Raw genomic sequence first — 25,480 nt, 5'->3', positions numbered from 1 at the left:
TGGGCTTCCTGGGTGTGACCCCCAAACAAGAGTCCAATCTCAATGCCCACTTATCTGAGCAAGAGGTGCAGGAGGCTGTGAAGCAGCTTCAGAGTGGAAAGGTGCCCGGTCCTGGCAGACTTCCCAGTGAACTCTATAAGAAATTTATAAACATATTGTCAAGTCCAATGCTCAGCATGTTCAATGATTCGTACAATTATGATAGTCTCCCGCCATCTCTGAGCGAGGCCAATACTTCACTTATTCTTAAAGGGAAGGTCCCAGAGGACTGTGCTTTGTACAAGCCCATTTCACTCTTAGAGACGATTTTGATGTCCATGTTTAAGACTCTCACATTAATGCTGGAAACTGTTGTTAAAGTGGACCAGACAGGTTTCATAAAAAGCCGCAGACCCTCCAAAAATGTTAGGAGGCTGCTTAACATAATTCAGGCACGTCAACAACAGTCAATACGGGGATTGGTGATTTCTCTAGATGCAGAGAAGGTATTTGACTGAGTTGAGTGGCCATACCTTTTTTATACGCTGGAGCGATTTGGTTTGGGCAAAGCCTTTATAAGATGGGTAAAGGTTCTCTACAGTGACCTTCTCGCTGCAGTCATCACCAATGAGGTGCGTCCAATTTTATCATTTTTAGGGGCAGCTAGCAGGGCTGTCCCCTTTCACCACTGCTTTTTACGTTGGTCATTAAACCATTGGCGGAGGCCATTTGTGGGGATCCCAATATATCACTCCAGAAGTGGGGTCAAAATTACATGAGATTTTGTTGTACACAGACGATGTCTGAATTTTTTGTCAAATCCAGCAGTTTCAGTGCCTCGCCTGATACAATGCATCAGTGCATTTGGCGCCTTTTCAGGGTACAAGATTAATCTTGCAAAATCAGATGCTATGCCTATGGGTGGTCTTACGAAGGTGCTAGGTCTTGAGGGCAATTATGATTCCCATTTAAGTGGTCACGGGGGGGGGGGGGGGGGGAAGGTGCTAGGTCTTGAGGGCAATTATGATTCCCATTTAAGTGGTCACGGTGGGGGGGGGGGGAAATGTGTGGAGGGTGTGTGTATTTGGGCATATTCATCACTCCAGTTCTGGATCAGTTCAAAGCCAATTTTGTTCAATTGTTTGACAAAATCAAACAAGACCTTCAACGATGGGAGGTGCTTCTGGTTTCATGGTTAGGTCAGAAGTTCTTAAGATGAATATTCTCCCCCCTTTGTTGTACCCTACAGGATGTTCCTCCTGATTTTTGATAAGCAAGCGTTCAGGATACTGAACAGCTGGTTCAACTCTTTTATTTCGCATTTTAAATGGTCCCTCGTTAAATTAGCAAAACTGCAATTGCCTCACAGACAGTGGATCTCCAGACATTAAAAACTGTCAACTAAACTCACTTTTATCTTACATGAGTGATTGGGCTTGTGGGGACCCTCTTTCAATATGGTTAGATATCAAAACCTCTCAAGCAAGGTGCACCCTTACTAACTTGCTGTTTTTGGACAAAATGACAGTTAGGGAATATTGCCATAACCCGATAGTTATCAATGCTGTTAAAGCATGGAGGGCAATTGGCAGAGGGAAGGCAATATTGGCAAAACATTTTCTCTTACACATATAGTGGGTATGCCGGGTTTTCAACTAGGGATGATAGATTCAGGATTCAAACACTGGGCAGCTAGGGTGTGTCTTGCATGGACGAATTATTTGAGGGAGACACAATGATGTCCTTTGAGCAGTTAGTACGGAAATGTGTGCTATCTAACAGGAACCTCTTTTGTTTTTTTCAAGTTAGGGATTTTATTCAAAAAAGCTATACTTTAGACTGATTCCTACAAATCTATCATAAAGAGGAGGGCACTAAGAGTACACTTTCTGTCAGCACTTGATATCATCAATTGGGTGTGCCCCCTCAGATGAGTTTGATTGACTCTGCAGGGTGTGGGGGACAGAGATAGGTGCTGAAGTCTCCTCAGAGGCATTGGAAGATATTTGGGGAAAATGCAAGAAAGATATCAATTTGCAATAGGACCCATGCTTTACAGTTGAAGATTCTCCACAGGATCCATGTGGCTCCAGATCATTTGTCAAACTTTAAACCAGAGGTATTTTCAACATGTCCCAAGTGCAAGGTCTGTATGGGCACTCGTACCCATTGTCTCTGGTCCTGTGGTAGGCTTCAAACATACAGGAGCACTGTGGCGGGTGCAATGGAGGGGATTTTGGGTGTAAGGGTGGAGAAGGGTCTGATCTCTTCTTCTGGGTCTGCCTAGTGTGTTCCTTGTAGATGCGCATAAGAAAAACTTTTCAATATCCTCAATGTCTGCGCAAGAAAGAATATCTTGTTAGGTTGGGTATCCAAAACCACCCCGGGCTTGTCAGGTTAGCAGGAGATTGTTATGGAGCATATCGCCTTAGATTTTCTCACAAGTACGGTACACCACAAAACTGAGAATTTCTATAAGACATTTTGGAATACCTGGATACAGATTTGTCTGCATCTGCCACACTAACGAGGGCTTTTATATAGCCATAACAATTGTATTTTACTAGTCCAATATCCAGAGTGGGGAAACTGCTAACGTATGAAAATGTGAAAACTAATGCTCTCGATATTTGAGATTGAGTGATTTGTTTGGCTGAGCTGAGTTATTATTATTTATTAGTTTGTTGTTGGTTACTATTTATTTAGTTAAGTAGTTGGAGTTTTTAAAGTATTTTTTTCAATACTTATTTGTACATGAGGGCAGTTGGGTTTTTTGCATTTTTGGTGTTCTTTATTGTTTTGAATTGTATTTTTTTGTATTTGTTGTAATATATTAAAAAATTATTTTTCAATAAAAAATATGTTTTAAAAAATTGAATTGTTATCAAAACAGCAACCAAAACTCAGGTATCCATTTACAGTCAATTGTTACATGTATCTATTTTGGAACAGTTCGTCACCCTGACTTTCCATTCGGACAGGTTTACTGCAAAATTCAGAAAACCCTTTCAATTTAAAAGTGAACATACTTGTTTTGACTTTGTAACACCTCCCTCCTTAAGGAAATAATGAACCATCATGGTGAAAAGATGGCTTCATTTTATTTCTCTAATTCATTTTTTATATATTTTTATTCAGAAAAAATAGATCTTTAAATATTACAACAAATACAAAACAATGCAATTCAAAACAGTGCAAAAATAGTACAAAATTAAACCCAAATATTAAAAAAAATTCCCCAACCCACCCTCCTATACGAATGTATAAACATATATAGAGAAGTATAAAATTTTTAAAAAACTTAAACTAGCTATTTAATTAAATAAATAAATACCTAACAACAAACAAATAAATAGTAATAACTCAGTGCAGCCAAACAAAACACTCATACATTCACAGTTCCTCCTCCCTGGATATTGGACTCATGAAACACAATCGTTACAGCTATATAAAAGCCCTTGTTAATGTAGCAGATAAATCTGTGTCCAGGTATTTCAAAAAGGGCTGCTATGTCTTGTAAAAATTCTCAGTTTTGTGGTGTACCTATTTGTGAGAAAATCCAGGGGAATATGCTCCATAACAATCTTCCGCCAACCTGACAGGCCTGGGGGATTTTCTGATATCCAACCTAGCAAGATATTCTTCCTCGCACAGAACATAAGAATATTGAAAAGTTTATTCTTATGCACGTCTGCAGGAAATACAATGGGAGGGCCCAAAAGGAGCGAAATAGGGTCCTTCTCCACCCTACACCTAAAATCCTCTCCATTGCACCCACCACAGCACTCCAATATGTTTGAAGCCCGTCATAAGACCAAAGACAAAGGGTAAGAGAGCTCATGCAGACCTTGCACTTGGGACATGCTGAAGATACCCCTGGTTTAAATTTTGACAAACAGTCTGGGGCTAAGTGAACCCTGTGGAGAATCTTCAACTGTAAAGCATGGGTCCTATTGCAAATTGATATCTTCCTTGCATTCTCCCAAATATCCTCCCATGCCTCTGAAGAAACTTTCAACACCCAGCTCTCTTTCCCACATCTTGCAGAGTCGATCATTTGGTGATATAAAGTACTGACAGAGAGTGTACTCTTAGCCCTTAGAACCCCTCTTTCTATGTCAGATTTGTAGGGATCAGTCAAAAGTGTTGTTTTTTTTGAATAAAATCCCTAACTTGAAAAAAATGAAAGAGGTCTCTATTAGGTAACTCGTACTTCCGTACTAACTGATCGAAGGACATCATTACATCTCCCTCAAATAAATCACCCAGTCAAGATATACTCCTAGCTGCTCAATGTTTAAGTCCTGAATTTACTACACCTGGTTGAAAGCCCGGCACACCCACTAAAGGTGTAAACAAAGATGTTTTGCTAATATTACCTTCCCTCTGCTGAATTGCCCTCCATGCTTTAACAGTACTGATGACTATTGGGTTATGGCAATATTCCCTAACTGTCCTCACCTTGTCCAAAAGCAGCAAACTTATAAGAAGGCACCTTGCCTGGGAGGCTTTGACATCTAGCCATATTGAAAGAGGGTCCCCACGTCTTTCACCCAATCAAAAGTGAGCTTAATTGGTAATTTTTAATGGCCAGAAGGTCTACTTCTCCCCAATCTGTAAGGCAACTGCAGTTTGGCTAATTTAATGAGGGGCCGTTTACGGTGCCAGATAAAGGAGCTGAACCAACTGTTCAGTCTCCTGAGTGTTTGTTTATTGAAAATCAGGGGGAGCATCCGTATAGGGTATAGCAAGTGATGGAGAATATTCATCTTAATAAGCACTATCCGACCCAACCATGAGACTGGAAGTACCTCCCATCTTTGGAGATCTTGTTTAATTTTTCCACATAATTGAGTAAAATTGACTTTGAACAGCCAATCCAGAACTGGAGTAATGAATATGCCCAAATATACAAAACCCCCCTGTGACCACCTAAATGGAAATCTATAGTCACTCTCAAGAGCCAACTCTTTCGTAAGACCACCCATAGGCATAGCCTCTGATTTAGCAAAATTAATCTTATACCCTGAAAAAGCGCCAAACGCGTGAATGTATTGTATCAGGCGAGGCACTGAAACTGCTGGATTTGTCAAGAAAATTAGAACATCGTCTGCATACAACAAGATTTTATGTAATTTTGACCCCACTTCTGGAGCTGATATATTGGGATCCCCATGAATGGCCTCTGCCAACGGTTCAATCACCAATGTAAAAAGTAATGGTGAAAGGGGACAGTCCTGCCAGCTACCCCTAGAAATATTAAAATTGCTTGATCGTACCCTGTTGGTAATGACCGCAGCGAGAGGTACACTGTAGAGAACCTTTACCCATCTTATGAAAACTTCGCCCAGACCAAACCGGTCTAGAGTATAGAAAAGGTACGGCCACTCAACTCGGTCAAATGCCTTCTCTGCATCTAAAGAAATCACCAATCCCTGTATTGACTGCTGTCGGCATGCTTGAATTACGTTAAGCAGCCTCCTAACATTATTGGAGGATCTGCAACCCTTTATGAAGCCCATCTGATCCTCTTTAATAATAGTGGGTAACCCAGTCTCCAGCCTTAACGTGAGAGCCTTAGAGAGGATCTTAAAGTCCACATTTAAGAGTGAGATGGGCCTGTATGAAGCACAGTCTTCCGGGTCCTTCCTTTTTTAAGGGTAAGTGAAAGATTGGCCTCTCTCAGACATAGGCGATAATCATGATTGTATGAATCGTTAAACATATTCAGCATCGGGCCTGACAATATACATATAAATTCCTTATAGAATTCACTGGGAAGTCCATCAGGACCGGGCGCCTTTCCACTCACTGCAGTCTGCACTAAATTCCGTGCTCATGCAGACGGCAAAGAAGGAGCTGGCTCACAGCTTCCTGCACTTCTTGCTCTGATAATGGGGCATTGAGAAAGGACTGTTGTTCGGGAGTCACACCCGGGAGCTTCAGATCTCTAAAAAAGGATTCCATATTGGCCTGCCCCTCCTTACAATTCTCAGATTGATATAACTTAGAGCAGAATCTCTGGAACGCCACATTAATCTTTTTAGAATCACATGTTAGGTTCCCAGACCCTCCCTGATGGCTGTAATGGTTCGTGGGGCACTTCTCTTTCTGGCAATGTATGTTAAGTATTTGTCAGGCTTGTCACCATGCTCATATAACCTTTGCTTTGCAAAAGCCAGCTCCTTCTTTGCTGTCTGCGTGAGCACGGAATTTAGGGCAGACCGCAGTGCTGTAATCCTCTGTAGTTTGACCAACGAGGGTCTGTCAAAATAAGCCTTCTCGGCTGCCTTGAACTGTGCTTCAAGGAGATGTTGCTGCTTCCCCTTCTGCCGCTTCCTACTGGTGGAATATGAAATAACTAACCCTCTGGCATAAGCTTTGGCAGTTTCCCAGAGAACAGGTGAGCTATCAACCGAGCCTATGTTGATGTCTAGGAATGCCCGAAATTCCCGAGAGAAGTACTCCACAAACATACTGAGAATAAAGGGGTCCATTCGCCAGTACCTTGAATCCACTGTAACATCCTTAATCTTAACCATAAGGTACACTTGCACATGATCAGAGATGGCAATATTACCAATCATACAAGATGCCACCAGATCCAGAGTTAACGCAGGGGTCAGAAAAAAATCAATCCTTGTGCGACATCTATACAGATTGGAGAAAAATGTGAAATCCCTACCTATAGGGTGGAGACGCCTCCAGATGTCCACCAATCCTAATTCCCCACACAGACCCAATAACAGTTTAGTTTGTGCAGAGGGTATCAAGGAACCTTGAGGCAACCTGTCTACTGTGGGGTCCATGAGACAGTTAAAATCTCCCCCTATAATGATATGCTGAGACTTGAGACTTATCAGTTTAGAAAAAGAGTCTATCAAGAATTTAAGAGGATGAGCTGGGGGACAATAAACATATAAAATGCCATATTCTTCCCCATTTATCAAGGCTTTAAAAATTACAAACCTCCCGTATGTGTCTTTAACACATTCCAACAATTTAAATGGGAAATTTTTCCTAACCAATATAGACACTCCCCTACTTATGGTATTAAATGATGAAAAATAAACTTGGTCAAAGCCATTCTGCTGTAATTTCAGATGCTCCTTGTCATCCAAATGTGTCTCCTGTAACAAAGCAATATCCACCTCCTCTCTAAGAATCAAGAGTACCTTCTTCCTTTTAATTGGTGAGTGACTTCCCTTGATATTCCAGGTACACCAATTTAATCAAATCATTAGCCATAATCTTCTGCAATTACATTTAAATTCCAGAGAGGAGGAACCTGAACCACAATTGCTGAGCCTTAGTTTTGCATGGTCCACCAAATACAAAAACTACATGAACTAAAACCACTACATTTAACAAACATACGAAATTATTAAAAATAAAAACCAACAAAAACCAGAAAACAAACCAACACTTAAAGCACCAACAGCACTGAGTAGGGGGACTCACCCCTGCCCGGAGGGGGCAACTACCCATCCCAAACGGCCCATAAATAGGCATTGAACCATCTCAACCACCTTCACTTCTCCCAGCTAGAGCCGCATCGCAAGCACAAGCTAAAAAGAATAAACATCCCATAGAATATCAATATGAACAAAAAAACATTCTTTTATTTAAAAAAAGGGAGAAATAAATACCCCACCCATCCTTTGGTATGTCCTAACTTAGAAATTTAAACTGTGCATCTTAACCACCGCCAGACATAGTTTGTACCAAATTACTATCAATAGAGGAAAAGAACAAAGCTCCAACCCGGATTTCCACCATTTCTTTTACAGAATGATAAACGCATTCCCAAGCAACAATATTTATACATACTACAATTGTTTAAATTAGGTTAGTTTGTCCACAAAGCTTCTTGCCTTCTCCGATGTGTCAAAGAGATGCGTGGATCCATCTAAGGTGATCCGAAGCACTGCCGGATATCTCAGGGAGTACTGAATCCCAAGCTCCCTCAGTCTTCTCTTGACACCATCATACAATTTTCATTTCTGGATCATCGCCACTGAAAAGTCCTGAAAAAACATGATCTTAGACCCCTCATAAATTAGGGCCTTTGGATCCTTCCCCTGGAGTCTGGAAGCCTCCATGACTCTCTCCTTATCCCAGTAATGATGGAACCGCACCAGGAGAGGATGAGGATGTTGACCCAGACCCGACCTCCGTGCTGCGACCCAGTGAGCGCTCTCTATCTTCAATCCTCTCATGTCGGCCTCCAAGTCAAGGAATTTTGGAAGTCAATCTTCAACAAATTTCACAGGCCGCTCACCTTCCTTACCCTCAGGCAGACCGATGATCTGAATGTTTTTTCTCCTGGCCCTGTTTTCAAGATCATCCACTTGGTCACGCAAATTACGAACCTGCATCTTTAGGGCATGGATCTCATCCTTGAATGAACTGGCATCAGGCACTGTGACCCTGTGCTCCACCTCATTCATCCCCTTCTCCAGGTCCCCCAGCTGCTGCTCATGCTTCTGCAGCATGAGAGAGACTGGAGCCAGCTTTTCTTCAATCTGTTTCCCCAACATCTCACGAGTCTTCCCGAGCTGGTTCACCAGGTCCTGAGAGTAATCGGCTCCGAGGCTGCTGCAGGCTGAGCTGCAGACCCAGCCTCGGATGCTCCTCCTCCCTTTTTAAGCATTTCTGGACAGCTGAAAATACAGGTATGTCAATTTTTAGATGTTTCTTGGGACTCCACAATCTTTCCAATGCCCCAAGAAATCCCGATGACCTGGGTTGGGCGGGTTAAAGGACCGTCCTGTTCCTGCTGCAATGCGAGGCTCTGCAGTGTAATCTTCTCAGATCACCGACACCTTCGATCCCCTGTGCACTAATCTTAACATGACACCAAAACAAAGTTGAGAAACAGGGCAAAAACTCCTATTACAGAGACTGAATCCCAGAGAAATATCACTTCTCACCTTTTTAAATACTTGAGTCCGTGGTAATTAGAGTCATAGAGATGTATAGCATAGAAACTGACCCTTCATCTAACCCATCCATGTTGACCAGATATCCCACCCCAATCTAGTCCCACCTGCCAGCACCCAACCCTTCCTATTCATATACCCATCCAGATGCCTTTCAAACGTTGCAATTGTAAAGCATCCACGACTTCCTCTGAGAAATCGATGCTGGTTAGAGGCGTACTTTGCACCAAAGGCAGTTGTGGTTGGTGGAGGTCTGTCATCTTGACACCAGAGAGTTCATCAGTAGCCTTCCTTCCATCATGATTCACATTCTAAAGCAGTTCATATCCAAATACAACAGGATCTAGATAATATATTTTGGGCTGACAACTGAAGTAACATTTATGTTATAAATATCAGACCCACGACCATTTTGAACAAAAGGGAATCTAACCCTTCTTGACAACTTATTTACCACACTGAAACCAAACTCCACGCTACCAATATCCTAGGGGTTACCATTGACCAGAAACTAAACTGGACTAGCCGTAAGCACTTCTGGTACTCAGAGTGGAGTCAGGAGCTAGAAATATTGCAGTGAGTAACTCAACTGATGCCCTTAAATCTGTAATACCCCACTACTTGAATGCGTGCAGTTATAACAACACAAATGTTCAGTATCTCCTCAACCAGTGCTCAATAACAGCAGTCTACCATCTACAAGATCCATTGCAGAAATTCACCAGATTGCACCTTTTGACCTCATGACCATTACTTTCTTGAAGCACAATCTGAAATACTTGCAGGTCTTCCCAAGCCAATCACCATCCTGACATGGACAAATATTGCTTTTTAAAAAAACTCGCTGGGTCAAATTTCTAGAACTTCCAACTGCATCATGGCATACTGATAGGAAGTTGAAATACAGTCTGGAAACAGGCTCTACAGCCCAACAACTCCACACCGACCCTCCGAAGAGTAACCCACCTAGACCCATTTCCCTATGACTAATGCACCTAACACTATGGGCAATTTAACATGGCCAATTTGCCTGAACTCCATATCTTTGGACTGTGGGAGGAAACCAGAGCATCTGGAGGAAACCCACACAGACGCAGGGAGAATGTGCAAACTCCTCACAGGTAGTCGCCCGAGGCTGGAATTGAACCTGAGGCAGCAGTGCTAACCACTGAGCCACCGTGCTACTGTGGTCTGACTTTTCAAGTAAACTTAAAGTGCAGGCTCAGTTGCCTGAATGGAAAGGCAGGGAGACAGGCTGTTCCAAAATAGATACCTGTAACAATTGGCTGTCAATAGATACCTGAGTTTCGGTTGCTGTGTTGACAACAATTCAAATTTAACCAATTCGTTTAAGTTATGCTCAGAATACCAGAAACCAATGGAATTTGAATTTTATTGTTTTGATACCTGGAAACCATTCAAATCATAAGAACTTAATGTGTCATGGGAATATACACCTAGCATTTTGAAAATTACAGTGAGAGCAACTGCCCATCTAACATCTTGTGCTCAAAGAAAAACACTTTATCAAAGGTATCTTTTCATGTAAAACATACTTGCAGTAAAATGAAAGATGATGACCCGGGGAGATCAGACAGAAGGTTGAAGACCGCAGAGAAGACAAAGATTGTCGTCAGCTTGAGATTAAGTTAATGTAATGTTTAATAATGGTGGTATTGGAACAGCATTTTTTGTAGAGTTTTGTGGTTAAGAAAAGGGGGGACTTGAATTTTGTGAGTAGGTTCTTAACTGAGCAAAAAGAAAATTAAGAAAGAGAAAGGGAGAGAGAATTTGAACTTCAGAAGTTGTGAATTAGACTAGATTCCCTACAGTGTGGCAACAGGCCCTTCGGCCCAACCTGTCCACACCGATCCTCCGAAGAGTAACCCACGCAGACCCATTTCCCTCTGACTAATGCACCTAACTCTATGGGCAATTTAACACGGCCAATTTACCAATTCACCTGACCTGCACATCTTTGGACTGTGAGAGGAAACCAAAGCACCCGGAGGAATCCCCATTCAGACACTGGGCGAATGTGCAAACGCCGCACAGACAGTTGCCCGAGGTTGGAATTGAACCAGGGACCCTGGTGCTGTGAGGCACACTGAGCCAGTGTGCTGCCCCTATACTTGAATAATAGTCGGATGTTTTTGACTACCGGTCAGGAAAGTCAAGCTAGCAGGATGGAGATGAAGGGAGAAAGTAGGGGTGTCTACAAAATATTAAAACATTGCCTCATTTCAATGAGAAAAATGTCGAAACCTCCTTGATTTCATTTGAAAAATTTGGCAAGGCAGATGGCGTGACCAGAGAACTTCTGGTTAATGCGTGTTCAGGTAGGCTGGTAGGTAGAGCTAGTGGGGAAATCAAGAGATTATGCAAATGTCTAACAGGCTATTTTGAGTGATTATGAATTGGCACCAGAAGTGTATAGATAGTGGTTCAGAAACGTAAAAAAGAAACCAGGTCAGACTTAGATTGATTCGAAAGAATTAAACATGGCAATTTTGATAGATGGGTGCAGGCCTTAAAAATTGACAGACTTGGGGCTCTAAGAGAATTTATTCTGCTGGAGGAGTTTAAAAACTCATTTCCAGAGATGATGATAACTTATGTGGATGAACAGAAAGTTCAAGAAGTGAGAAAAGCAGCAGAGATGGCAGATGAATATGCATTGGTGCATAAGGTGAAATTTAGCTTCTGACAGGGATTTCATCCCCTGAGGGATAAAAATTGGGAGAAGCTGACATCCTTCATTATAAAACAAAGAGTAAAGCACACTGGGAATAGTTTACCATAGGTGAAAAAAGAAACCCAAGAGGGTGGAAAGGAAGTGAAAGGACTCGAGTATTTTCACTGTACTGGATGGTAAACAAAACCACAGTGTCGATGGTTTAAGAAAGGCACTGGGAAAAGGTGTCTTCACTGCCATAAGGAGCGATGTGTAAAGTCACAGTGCTGGTCATTGAAAAAAGGCACTATATGGTAAGGGAGGCTAAACCAGTGGGATTAGTGAAAGTAGTAAATGAAGCACCAAAAAAAGTCAAGGAGCTGCAGGAGAGTGTACAGCCTTGACAGGGGCTGGGTATTGAGTTAGTGCCCAATCTCTATAAAGACTTCACCTCTGTGGGTAAAATTTACTCGAAAAACAGGGGAGAAGGGAAAGAAGTTATAATTTTAACAGATATGGTCAGTCTCTTAATAGCAAGCAATGCAAGTATTTGCACTTTTTCTGATGTGTTACCTGAGCGGGTGATGATTTGTGGAATAGATGGACAGAGGTTTAGTGTTCCCCTGTCTAAGATCAGGTTGGGGGGATCCAAGTTGGCGGCGATGTAGGAGGATTATGTTGCAGAGCTCTGTACTACAGCACAAATGGGATGAACCTTTAACCCGCCCATCCCAGACCATCGCGATATCCTGGGACTGTAGAAAGGTCATGGAGTCTCAAGAAACTGTGGGAAGTTAACTCACCTGCATTTCTTGCCGTCCAAAGATGCTGAAGAAGGGAGGAGGAGTGTCCAAGGCCCGGCCCACGGCCCAGCCTGCAGGATCCTCAGACTCGATTTCCTACCAAGCCCTGGTGAATGAGTTCACGAAATCTTGCGAGATGCGGGGTAAGCAGATAGAGGAGAAGCTGGCCCCAATCTTTAACATGCAGCAGAAGCAGTAACAACAGCTGGGAGACCTGGAAAAGGGGATGGATGAGGTTGAACACAGAGTCACAGTGGTGGAAGCTGATGCCAGTTCCTCCAAGGATAGGATCCAAGCCCTGAAGAGGCAGGTCCATAGTTTGTGCAACCAAGTGGATGATCTTGAGAACAGGGGCAGGAGAAAAATATTTGGATCATCGGTCTGCCTGAGGGTAAGGAAGGGAGCAGCCTGTGGAATTTGTTGATGACTGGCTGCCAAAATTCCTTAACTTGGAGGCTGGCATGAGAGGCTTGAAGATTGAGAGAGCACACTGGCGGAGATCAGGTTTGGATCAACTCCTTGTCCTATCTTGGTGCGGTTTCATCACTATAGAGATAAGGAGGTAATCGTGGAAGCTTCCAGAGTCCAGGGGAAGGATCAGCTGGCCCTAGTTTACAAGGGCTCTAAGATCATCTTCCAGGACTTTTCAGCAGCGGTGATCCAGAAAATACTATGATGGCTTCAGGAAAAGACTGATGGAGCTTGGGATCCAGTACTCTCTGAGGTATCCGGCGGTGCTTCGGATCACCTTAGATGGATCTAACATCTCTTTGACATGTCAGACAAGGCAAGAGACTTTGTGGACAAATTAACCTAATCTGAACAATTTAGGACGTACAACTAGTAGTGTTGTTTGGGTATGTCTTTGTTGTTTCTTAAAAAACCAGAGGAAGTCTGATTGTCTTTTCCGGTTTTTTTTTGTATTGGTAATAATTTGATTGAAACTATGTATGCCGGCAGTTGAAATGTGTACTTTCAATTTCTAAGTTAAGTTATGCCAAAGGATGGGTGGTGTATTTACCCCTTTATTCCTTTAAAAAAAAATTTTCTTTATTCATATTGCTATTCTATAGTGTATTTACTTGCTTTTCTGCTTGTGTTTGTGATGCAGCTCTAGCTAGGAGGAGGGAAAATGGTTGGGATGGTTAGATGCCTACTTATGGGGAGTTTAGGGTGGGTAAGTTGCCCCTTTTGGGCAGGGAGTGAGTTCCCCTATTCAGCACCGTTGGCTCTTTATATGTTGGTTTGTTTTTTGGTTTTTGTTGTTTTAATCTTTGATAGTTTTTAGGTTTGTTAAATGTAGTGGTTTTAGTTTATGTAGTTTTTATGTTCGATGGATCATGTGACAATGAGACTCAGTGATTTGTGGTTCGAGTTCCTCCTCTCTGGAATTTAAATGTTAAAGCAGAAGGTTATGGCTAATTACTTGACTAAATGGTGTACCTGAAACATCAAGGGGAGTCACTCACCAATTAAAAGGAAGAAGGTACTTCTGAGCCTTAGAAAGGAGAAGGTGGATATTGCTTTGTTACAGGAGACACACTTGGATGATTGGGAGCATTTGAAACTACAGCAGAATGGCTTTGATCGGGTTTACTTTCCATCATTTAATACCATAAGTAGGGGAGTGACTATATTGGTTAGGAGTAATCTCCCATTTAAGTTACTAGACAATGTTAAAGACGCATGCAGCAGGCTTGTAATTCTTACAGCCTTGATAAATAGGGAAGAATATGGTGTTTTAAATGTTTATTGCCCTCCAGTTCATCCCCTCAAAGTTTTGGTGGATGCATTTTCTAAACTGATCAGTCTCGATTCCCAGAATATTCTTGTGGGGGAGCTTTCAACTGTCTCATGGATCACACAGTAGACAGGTTGCCCAAAGGTCCCTCAATACCCTCTGTACAAACTAAACAATTAGTGGATCTGTGTGTGGAGTTAGGGTTGGTGGACGTCTGGAGACATCTCCACCCTATAGGCAGGGATTTTATGTTTTTTTTCCAATCCACACAGATGTCATAGTATGATTGATTTTTTTCTGATCCCTGTGGCAACCCTGGACTTGGTGGCGTCTTGTACGATTGGTGATACCACCATCTCTGATCATGCTCCAGTGTACTTGTTGGTTAAGATTAAGGATGTTACAGTGGGTTCAAGTTACTGGCGAACCGATTTCTTTATCCTCAAGGATAATAAGTTTGTGGAGTATTTTTCTAGGGAATTTTGGGCGTTCCTAGACATTAACACAAGCTCGGTTAGTAGCCAGTCCTCCCTTTGGGAAACTGCCAAAACCTCTGCCAGAGGGTTAGTTATCTCCTACTCTGCCAGTAGGAAGCGACAGAAGGACGAACAGCAATGTCTCTCCAAAGCACTGTTGAAGGCAGTCAAGAAGGGTTACTTTGACAGGCCCTCATTGGTCAAACTACAGAGGATTACGGCCTGCGGTCTGCTTTGAATTCCATGCTCACGCAGACAGCAAAGAAGGAGCTTACCTTTGCAAAGCAAAGGTTACATGAGCATGGTGACAGGCCAGGCAAGTATTTAGCGTATCTCGCTAGGAAAAGGAGTGCCTCTCAGGCCATTATGGCGATTAGGGAAGGCTCTGGGAACCTAACGTGTTTCCAAAAAGATTAATGTGGCATTCAGAGATTTTACTCTAAGTTATACCAATCTGAGGGTTGTGAGGAGGGGTGGGCTAAAATGGAATCTTTTTTTAAGGATCTGGAGCTCCCAGACAAAGCTAATTTTGTTCAATTGTTTGACAAAATCAAACAAGGCCTTTAAAGATAGGAGGCACTTCCGGTCTCGTGGGTTGGGTCAGATAGCACTTATTAAGATGATTATTCTCCTGCATTTGCTATTCCCTGTAATGAATGCTCCTCCTGATTTTCAATAAGCAAATATTCAGGAGACTGAACAGCCTGTGCAGCTCCTTTATTTGGCAGCCCCTCATTAAATTAGCTAAACTGCAATTGCTTCACAGATTGGGGGGAGTGGACCTTCCGGACATTAAAAGCTGCCAACTAAACTCGCTTTTATCTTACGTGATTGGGCTTGTGGGGAACCTCTTTCAATATGGTTAATTTCGAAGCCTCCCAGGCAGGGTGCTCCCTTACTAACGTGCAGTTTTTGGACAAAATGACAGTTAGGGAATATTGCCATAACTCAATCGTTATCAATGCTGTTAAAGCATGGAGGGCAATTGGCAGAGGGAAGGCAATATTGGCAAAACATCTCCTTTTACACATTTAATGGGTATGCCGGGTTTTCAACCAGGGATGATTGATTCAAGATTCAAACATTAGGCAGCTAGGGGTGTGTCTTGCATGGACGAATTATTTGTGGGAGACACAATGATGTCCTTCGATCAGAAATACGAGCTATCTAACAGGGACCTCCTTCGTTTTTCTCCAGTTAGGGATTTTATTCAAAAAAATACACTTTTGACTAATCCCTACAAATCGGACATAGAGAGGAGGGCACCCAGTGCTAAGAGTACACCTTCTGTCAGCACTTGATATCATCAATTGGGTGTGCCCCCTCAGATGAGTTCGATTGACTCTGCAAGGTGTGGGAGAGAGCGCTAGGTGTTGAGGTCTCCTGAGAGGCATGGAAAAATATTTGGGAAAATGCAAGAAAGATATCAATTTGCAATAGCACCCGTACTTTACAGTTGAAGATTCTCCACATGGTCCACTTGGCTCCAGACCATTTGTCAAAATTTAAACCAAGGGTATCTTCAGCATGTTCCAAGTGCAAGGTCTGTACCGGCATGCTTACCCATTGTCTCTGGTCTTGTGGTAGTCTTCAAACATCCTGGAGTGCTGTGATGGGTGCAATGGAGGGGATTTTGGGTGTAAGGGTGGAGAAGGACCCAATCTCTCTTCTTCTGTGCCTGCCCAGTGTGTTCCCTGCAGATGTGCATAAGAAAAAACTTTTCAACATCCTCACTGTTAGTGCAAGAAAGAATATCTTGCTTGGTTGGGTATCTGAAAACCTCCTGGGTCTGTTGGGTTGACAGAAGATTGTTATGGAGCATATTCCCTTGTATTTTCTCACCAGTATAGTACACCACAAAACTGAGAATTTCTATAAGACATGGTGGCGCTTTTTGAAATACCTGGACACAGATTTATTTGCCCCACTAACAAGGGCTTTTATATAGCCGTAACAATTGTATTTTAAGAGTTCAATATCCAGGGAGGAGGAACTGTGAATGTATGAGTGTCTTGTTTGGCTGAGTTATTACTATTTATTAGTTGGTTGTTGGTTATTATTTATTTAGTTTAATAGTTAGTTGGTTTCTTTTTATTTTATAGCTTTTCATATATATTTATACATTTGCACATGAGGGCAGGTTGGGTTTTTTAAAACATTTTTCTTGTGCTTTTTTGTACTGTTTTGAATTGTATTGTTTTGTATTTGTTGTAATATTTAAAAATCTAATTTTTCAATAGAAATATATTTTTTTAAAAATCAGGTTGGAGAGCCAAATCAAGACTGAGAAAGTAACAGTAGGAATGATTGACAGAGTGACAGTTCCAGGAATAGTTTGTTCTTGGGAATAACCGAGCAGGACCCAAGATGGGAATGATATCCCTTGAAAGCCAAAGGAAAACCAGGGAACTGAGGAATTAATGGAGACTGCGGGCAGGTTAATGCAGGGGAGAAATAGAGTCATAGAGGTGCACAACACGAAACAGACCCTCCAGTCTTCCGGCACCTCACCTGTGACTATTGATGATACAAATATCTCAGCAAGAGGCTCAGCAATCACTTCTCTAGCTTCCCACAGAGTTCTAGGGTACACCTGATCAGGTCATAGTCATAGAGATGTACAGCATGGAAAGAGACCTTTCAGTCCAACCATCCACGCCGACATGATATCCCAACCCAATCTAGTACCACCTGCCAGCACCCGGCCCATATCCCTCCAAACCCTTCCTATTCATTTACCCATCCAAATGCCTCTTAAATGTTGCAATTGTACCAGCCTCACCACCTCCTCTGGCAGCTCATTCCATACACGTACCACCCTCTGCGTGAAAAGGTTGCCCCGAGGTCCCTTTCATATCTTTCCCCTCTCACCCTAAACCTATGCCCTCTAGTTCTGGACTCCCTGATCCCAGGGAAAAGACTTTGTCTATTTATCCTATCCATGCACCTCAATTTTGTAAACCTCTATAAGGTCACCCCTCAGCCTCCCGACACTCCAGGGAAAACAGCCCCAGCCTGTTCAGCCTCTCCCTGTAACTCAAATCCTCCAACCCTGGCAACAATCTTTTCTGAACCCTTTCAAGTTTCACAACATCTTTCCAATAGGTAGGAGACCAGAATTGCACCTAATATTCCAACAGTGGCCTAACCAATGTCCTATACAGCCACAACATGACCTCCCAACTCCTGTACTCAATACTCTGACCAATAAAGGAAAGCATAACAAACACCTTCTTCACTATCGTATCTACCTGCGACTCCACTTTAAAGGAGCTATGAACCTGCACTCCAAGGTCTCTTTGTTCAGCAACACTCCCTAGGACCTTACCATTAAGTGTATCAGTCCAGCTAAGATTTGCTTTCCCAAAATGCAGCCCCTTGCATTTATCTGAATTAAACTCCATCTGCCACTTCTCAGCCCATCGGCCCATCTGGCCCAGATCCTGTTGTAATCTGAGGTAACCCTCTTCGCTGTCCACTACACTAAAAATTACCAATTAAGCTCGCTTTTGATTGGGTGAAAGACATGGGGACTCTCTTTCAATATGGCTCGATGTCAAAGCCTCCCAGGCAAGGTGCCTTCTTTTAAGTTTGTTGTTTTTGGACAAGGTGAGGACAGTTAGGGAATATTGCCATAACCCAATAGTCATTAATACTGTTAAAGCATGGAGGGCAATTCGGCAGAGGGAAGGTAATATTGGCAAAACATCTTTGTTTACACCTTTATTGGGTGTGCCGGGCTTTCAACCAGGTATAATAGATTCAGGATTTAAACATTGGGCAGCTAGGGGTGTATCTTGCATAGGTGATTTATTTGAGGGAGATGTAATGATGTCCTTCGATCAGTTAGTACAGAAATACGAGTTACCTAATAGAGACCTATTTCATTTTTTTCAAGTTAGGGATTTTATTTAAAAAAAGACCACACTTTTGACTGATCCCTACAAATCTGACATAGAAACAGGGGTTGAAAAGGTGTAGGGGTGGAGAAGGGCCCTATTTCGCTCCTTTTGGGCCCACCCATTGTATACAGATGCACATAAGAAAAAAAACTTTTCAATATTCTTACGTTCTGTGCGAGGAAAAATATCTTGCTAGGTTGGATATCACAAAACCCCCCAGGCCTGTCGGGTTGGCAGAAGATTGTTATGGAGCATCTTTCCCTGGATTTTCTCACAAATAGGTACACCACAAGACTGAGAATTTTTACAAAACATGGCAACCCTTGTTGAAATACCTGGACACGGATTTATCTGCCACACTAACAAGGGCTTTTATATAGCTGTAACGATTGTGTTTCATGAGTCCAATATCCAGGAAGGAGGAACTGTGAATGTATGAGTGTTTTGTTTGGCTGCACTGAGTTATTACTATTTATTTGTTTGTTGTTATTTATTTATTTAGTTAAATAGCTAGTTTAGGTTTTTTAAATTTTATATTTCTCTATATATGTTTATACATTTGTATAAGAGGGTGGGTTGGGGAATGTTTTTTATTTGGGTTTATTTTTGTACTATTCTTGTACTGTTTTGAATTGCATTATTTTGTATTTGTTGTAATATTTAAAAATCTATTTTTTCTGAATAAAAATATATTTTAAAAAAGATTAGTGCACAAAAAATTTCAAAAAACAAGTTTTTTTTTGAAGAATATCTACAGCCTTGAAGTTAAGTGACCAGTACCCAGCTTAACCATCTGAAAGAACTAAATCTGTCAAACAAGTTTTTATTCTGAGATTACCATCAGTTTGGAGCAGTTGAACCATGTTTTCCCCTACTTTAAAAGGAGAAAAAACAAATTCCAGAAACAGATCAAAGTTGTATTTGGCTCATTTATAAAACAAGTGTAGAAATAATCCATGGATTTTAATGGAAGCCATTTTATTACATGGTAGAAAAAAATATTCAGCACAGCTGTTTAAAATTCAATAAACTCTAGACTACATTAATTCCTACTATTCCAGTGGGAATGATGCTGTAATACCACATACGAGATTGCTATCAAAGCTTTATACATCCTCAGTAGAACTGAAATACATTAACTATGCAGACATGATGAGCATAGACAATTCAAAGTTTTAGCTTCTTTTTTCGGCCACGCCCATCCGGTGCTCCATCCGATTTACGTTTCTGTGCCTGAAACAAAGGCATTAAAACAGCTCTGAATATTCGAAGTTGCATGCTTAACTGTATGTATATAACACAGTTAGTTTAAAATATTTAAGTGATAAACAATAGATATGAAAATAGGAACAAAAACAATCACGACCTTGTATATTGGACACTCTAGGTTTCAGAAGGACATGGTATTGCAATCATATTACAGAAATTGGAGTACAGACACATGTGCTAACACTCTAGGCACTCAAAGTTTAAAATCTTGACATACTTTGAGAATTTAAAAACAAAACATACAAATCAACCAATATAAAATTCTCAGAATGTGGTCAAAAGCATGACAGGTTTAATCTTAACGGAAGGAAACCTGCCTCATTCTCACATCATTGTGGTCATGTACCTGTTTTTTGTACTCAGGCAATTATATCAAAGAGTAAAGATGGACAAAAACCAAGCATATAGTTTTATTTTCATAATTTAAAAGTTGAGAATTTTCCTCAATTAAGGATAATACTCTTTACATGATCTCAAACTCACTCTTCCATTGCTAATTGGATATGGCAGTGCACCAACAGATCAATTCGGGCTGAATCAGGTCACACAAAGCCACGCTTAATAAAGAAACTGTCAACCAGTAACTTCATTTTGTTCTTGCATTTAAACTAACCAGCCTAACCAGTCCAAGCCAGCATTTTCTCACCATACAGCCCTGTGAACAGGTTTACCAACACCTTTCCTACATCCCTTTTCAAAGCCTGTTCAATTTTACTAGCTGATTTTGGGGAAAAAAAGAATTGAGTCAGATGCCATTTTAGCAACATAGTAGGCCATCAGCCTTTCAACAAGGTAAAAACAATGACTGCAGATGCTGAAAACCAAATACTGGATTAGTGGTGCTGGAAGAGCACAGCAGTTCAGGCAGCATCCAACGAGCAGCAAAATCGACGATTCCTGATGAAGGGCTTTTGCCTGAAACGTCGATTTCGCTGCTTGTTGATGCTGCCTGAACTGCTGTGCTCTTCCAGCACCACTAATCCAGCATCAGCCTTTCAAGCCTACTCTACCATTCAATGAGATCAAGCCTGGTCTGTTGCCCAACTCCATACACCTGCCTTTGGACCATATCCGTTAAAAGAAAATCTCATTTAAAATTAACTGAGGCATGCACTGCCATTTGTGGAATACTTCCAAACATCTTGCAGGTAGATGTGCTTCCTGTTATCTCTCCTGAACAGCCCAAGCCCTAATTCTCAGACTGCCTCTTATTTTCAGAATCTCCAACTGATGGGAAGAGTTTATCTTTAGCCACCCTGTCTCTCCCAGTTAATATCTTGGAAGACTTTGATCAAAACATACCTTAACCTTCTAAATTCTAAAGAAAACAAGCCTAATTTGTACAATCTCTCCATATAACTCTTGACGTCCAAGTATAAGTCTTCGAAACCTTCATTTTACTCCCTCCAAGGCCAATATATCCTTTGTAAGGTATGGTACCTAGAACTGCTCACAGTGGGATAACTAATGAGCTTTGTATAATTGCAGAATAGTTTTTGTGACTTTGTACTATTGGGAGGCAATTATCACTAGACTTATCAATCGAGAAAACTCAGCCCACTTTCTGGGGACCAGAGTTCAAATCCTGCCATGGCAGAAGGAGGAATTTGAATTCAAATAAATGAAAGTAAAAATCTGGAATTAAGAATCTACTGACTAGGAAGGCATTGCCAATTGTTGGGAAAACCCCACATGGCTCATTAATGTTCCTTGGGAGTGGGTGGTGTGGAATCTGCCACCTTCGCCTGGTTTGGCCTATATGTGACTCCAGATCCACAGCAATATGGTTGATTCTCAACTGCCCTCTGAAATAGCTTAGTAAAGCCACTCAATTCAAGGGCAGCTAGGGATGGGTAATATATGCTGGCCAGCCAGCAATACCCACAAGTGCATATATATTTTTTTTCAAAAGTCCTCTAGGTATAAAGGTCAGCATTGAATTCATTTTTTTGACTGTTTTCATAGAGGCCCTACAGTATTGGAGCAGACCATTCAGCCCATCAAGTCCACACTGACCCCCCAAAAGACCATTCCATTCAGACCCACTCCCCTACATTCTTCCTGCAAGCCTGCATTTCCCATGGCTAATCCACCTAGCCTGCACAGCTTGATCTCTGGGAGGAAACTGCAGCGTCCAGAGTAACAACATGCAGAAATGAGGAGAATGTGCAAATTCCACACAGTCAGACACTGTGCCAATCCTATTCTGTTTCAGTTAATGACATTTTAAAGATCTATGCACCTATATATGCACAAATATTAAACCTAATGTTGCCCCTTCTGAAAGAGAGTATGCAATACCACCAGAGCAAAGCAAAGCAAAGCAATCTCTGCAAGATAGTCCTGCTGCAACTTCAGAGAGAGAGAGTGTGTGGGGGGGGGGTGGAAGAGAGAAAGTACAACTAAGACTATATCTCATAGTATAATGAAGAATATTACCGATGTAGTTTTTGGTCCACGCTTTTTCCTTTCTGCTTTCTCTTTTTCTTCAAGTTCCAAGTTTTCTCTTTCTATTAGAGTGATTAAAGTATTACATCTTCTTTGCAACTCCTAAAAGTAAAGCAACAAATGCAGGTAGTTCTTTTTAATGCGACAGAATGTTGATCGAATATTTAGATATAAACAAACTATGACTTTGACTAGGAGTTGGAGCAAATTTTTTAATAGGAAAATCTAGTTGGCAAGTTGCAAGCTAGTTACCATAGCAGTTCTTGATTTAAGGAACCAGTCAAATCTGAATTGTGGAGAGTTTCGAATGCATTGTCTAAGCTCATCGTAAACATTTTCTTTGTCGAACCCCAGCTTGTGTAACATGCAGATCAGAAATCTGTCTTCTTCTTCTGTATAATTCTTCCCTTTATTTGTACCATATGCTATTCTCAGTTGGTGGAAAGGTGCTTTGTAACGTCCAATCTATTGAAGGACAGAGGAGTATTACTGTAGTAAAACAGCACATCGACACAGCAAATGTGTGAAATTGTTAATATGCACAATGTTTGACTATTACTTCCATTAAGTGTACTTCTATTTCTATAAATGGAAACTGAAACACAACTGAACATTACCTTTGTGTCCAGTGCTTTCTTAATACTGATCCTCCTTTGGATTCTAGCTTCTCCCCTTTCTATTTGTGCCATAATCTTCTCAATGTCTTGGAGCTCATTGCATCTTTCCCAGAACACAGCTTAAAGAAACAGTAGTCAGTAAGTCAATCTATAGTAACACGGCCATCCATAATAAAGTGGTGCAGGTGATAAGAACAACCAGAATAAAACAAATGGATACTTTGCAAAACAAGGTGATCAGAAAGTGGCAGGCATAAACTTTCAATTGAACGCTGAAAATCTTACCAGAATATTCAATCACTTCTTCAGGAACTTTCCCCTCTACTTCACGGGCAATATTTTCAATGTCATCACGACCCCACTTCTCATTTGCTTTGATGAACTGATTAAAGTCTCTTTTTGTCCAGCTGGTAAATCCCTGTTAAGCATTACATTTGCTGTAAAATAGACAACTGCACAAGACAGCAGCAACCAACAGAAGATGGCAGGAAACTGCATATTCTACACAACTTAGTAATAGGGCACACAGAGTTTGTTTCTTTTTTTAAATTAATCTTTTTTTGTGATAGATATGAAAATTGCATTTTTGAAGCACTGGTATCCTCTAGTTATCCAAGAACAGCTTCAACAAATTTGAAAGAAATTATGTAGAATCTGTTTTATTGTTGTTAACTAACGAATAAACACTGGCAAGGTACCAGAAGAACTCCTCTTCTCCTTAAATGTTGCCAAGGGATCACTGACTTCTGACAGGGTGGCGAGGTGGCTCAGTGGTTAGCACTGCTGCCTCACAGCACCAGGGCCTCAAGCGACTGTCTGTGTGGAGTTTGTACATTCTCTCCATGTCTGCGTGGGTTTCCTCCAGGTGCTCCGGTTTCCTCCCACAGTCCAAAGATGTGCAGGTTTGGTGAACTGGCCATGTTAAATTGCCCATAGTGTTCAAGAATGCGTAGATTAGGTGCATTAATTAGGGGTAAATGAAGAGTAATAGGCTAGGGGAATGGGGTTCTGGGTGGTTACTCTAGGAGGGAGGGGCGTTGTGGTCTTGGGTCAAATAGCCTGTTTCAACACTGTAGGGATCTATGATTCTATGAGAAGTCTATTTAACATCTTAACCACAAGATAGCACCTCCAACAAACTGGATTCTCTACTCAAGCAAAGCTGACTCAGGAGCAAAATACATCAAGGATACCCTCCTTCCATAATGAAAAAAGGGTCAAATTTTTACTTTTACAGTCAAACAGAATTGAAACGCAGAGATGAATATTCATGCACATATTGTCACAATGGGCATGTACTAAAACATTAATTTTAAAAAACATCCAGGGAAGAAATATCAAAAAGCTTAACATGTAATACATAATCACTGCTTTGGAGTTTCACCAAAACAGGAAACCATTAACTTGAAATGGAGTGAAGCCTCACTTCCATAAAAACCAGGTAAAATTATCAAAGATACTAATGAATTCTAACAAAAGCCAAACTGACCTGAAATATTAAACTTATTTTTCTCATTGACACTGTCTGACCATTTGATGTGCTTCCCACATTCTCAATTTCTATATCTGATATATTTGATTGGTTAAAGCAAATGATCCTATATTTACCAAGATTTGTTAATATCACATCGAATGTACAGCACAAATAGGTCATTCCAATCCTTCTCCACCAGCATTACAACCTGCTACAGAGGAACTTCGATTATCCAAAAATCGGATTATCTGGCAAGATTGCAAGGTCCCGATGCTTGGCTAAACAACGTTATCCGGCATTCGATTATCCAGAATTTAATTAACCAAACAAAGTACACCCAGTCTGTGCCCTTTGGACAATCAAGGTTCTTCTGTACTTCTTTCTTCCACATGGGTTTATCTAGCCTAAACACATTAGTACCAAAACGGCGTCTGTGGTACAGTGCCATGCAGTAACTATGACACAAAAATGCTTCTTCTGAACTTTCTACTGAAATTAACATCACATAATTGTGGCCCCTCCCGAAGGTGGAATTCTAATCCATTTCATCAAATCCTCTCAGAATGTGAAAGGCCCCCAGCAGTTTCAGTTTACTTTCATCAAAGAGGAAACAAGTTCTAAACCTGTTCAATCATACTTGATAAAATACAAGAACTGAGAACTCCTGTGGCTTCATAAAACTTCTTATAGTAACACAGGCCAGAACCATACAGTTGTATTGTTAGGCTTCATTTGCAAAGTTCTGCTGGAGATTGCACAACACTCAGAAATAGCAATGTTACCTGCGTTAACAGTTTCTCCTTTTCTTCAAGCTCATCATCATTCAGAGGTTCAGCCTCATCAATTTTGCACTGTTCTCCTTTCTGTACTTGAGCGGAGTTTGGTAGATCAGGATTACGTGGCACCTAGAGTGAAATTCATACTTTTTATTTGATGCACAGGTTCAATGTTGCCTCATCCTTAGCAAACAAGTCAATTCAATAACATTAAGATGACACTGTTGGATATTCACTAGATAAAGACTGAATAACTACCAGTGGTCAATGTTTCAACATCAAATTCACCTTGCCTCTTAAAGAGTGCACTGTTGACTAGAAAATCCAGAAATGCAACACTGAAATAGGCCATGCAGCATTTACATTTCTGCAAACCGCT

The 25,480-nt window shown here is 41.2% G+C and overlaps 2 protein-coding genes across 2 annotated transcripts in view; one reads left to right on the top strand and one right to left on the bottom strand.

Moving 5' to 3' along the window:
- hpse (heparanase) overlaps positions 1-25,480 on the top strand; it is a 194,155-nt gene that overhangs the window by 135,333 nt on the left and 33,342 nt on the right. The window lies entirely within an intron of this gene.
- The window catches only part of LOC140485623 (SWI/SNF-related matrix-associated actin-dependent regulator of chromatin subfamily A member 5), a 32,820-nt gene continuing 26,818 nt past the window's right edge, over positions 19,479-25,480 (bottom strand). Inside the window, exons 19-24 of the mRNA XM_072583959.1 lie at positions 25,108-25,230; positions 23,137-23,269; positions 22,852-22,970; positions 22,487-22,699; positions 22,226-22,336; positions 19,479-19,750 (exon numbers count right to left, since the gene is read on the bottom strand). Of these exons, the coding sequence (XP_072440060.1) occupies positions 19,685-19,750; positions 22,226-22,336; positions 22,487-22,699; positions 22,852-22,970; positions 23,137-23,269; positions 25,108-25,230 (765 nt within the window). The 3' untranslated portion in view covers positions 19,479-19,684. The remainder of the gene's footprint in view (positions 19,751-22,225; positions 22,337-22,486; positions 22,700-22,851; positions 22,971-23,136; positions 23,270-25,107; positions 25,231-25,480) is intronic.

Source organism: Chiloscyllium punctatum, chromosome 14, assembly GCF_047496795.1.
Source record: "Chiloscyllium punctatum isolate Juve2018m chromosome 14, sChiPun1.3, whole genome shotgun sequence".
NCBI classification, from domain to species: Eukaryota; Metazoa; Chordata; class Chondrichthyes; order Orectolobiformes; family Hemiscylliidae; genus Chiloscyllium; species Chiloscyllium punctatum.
Note: the sequence above shows the minus strand (reverse complement) of the source record. Positions and strands in the feature narration are given on the sequence as shown.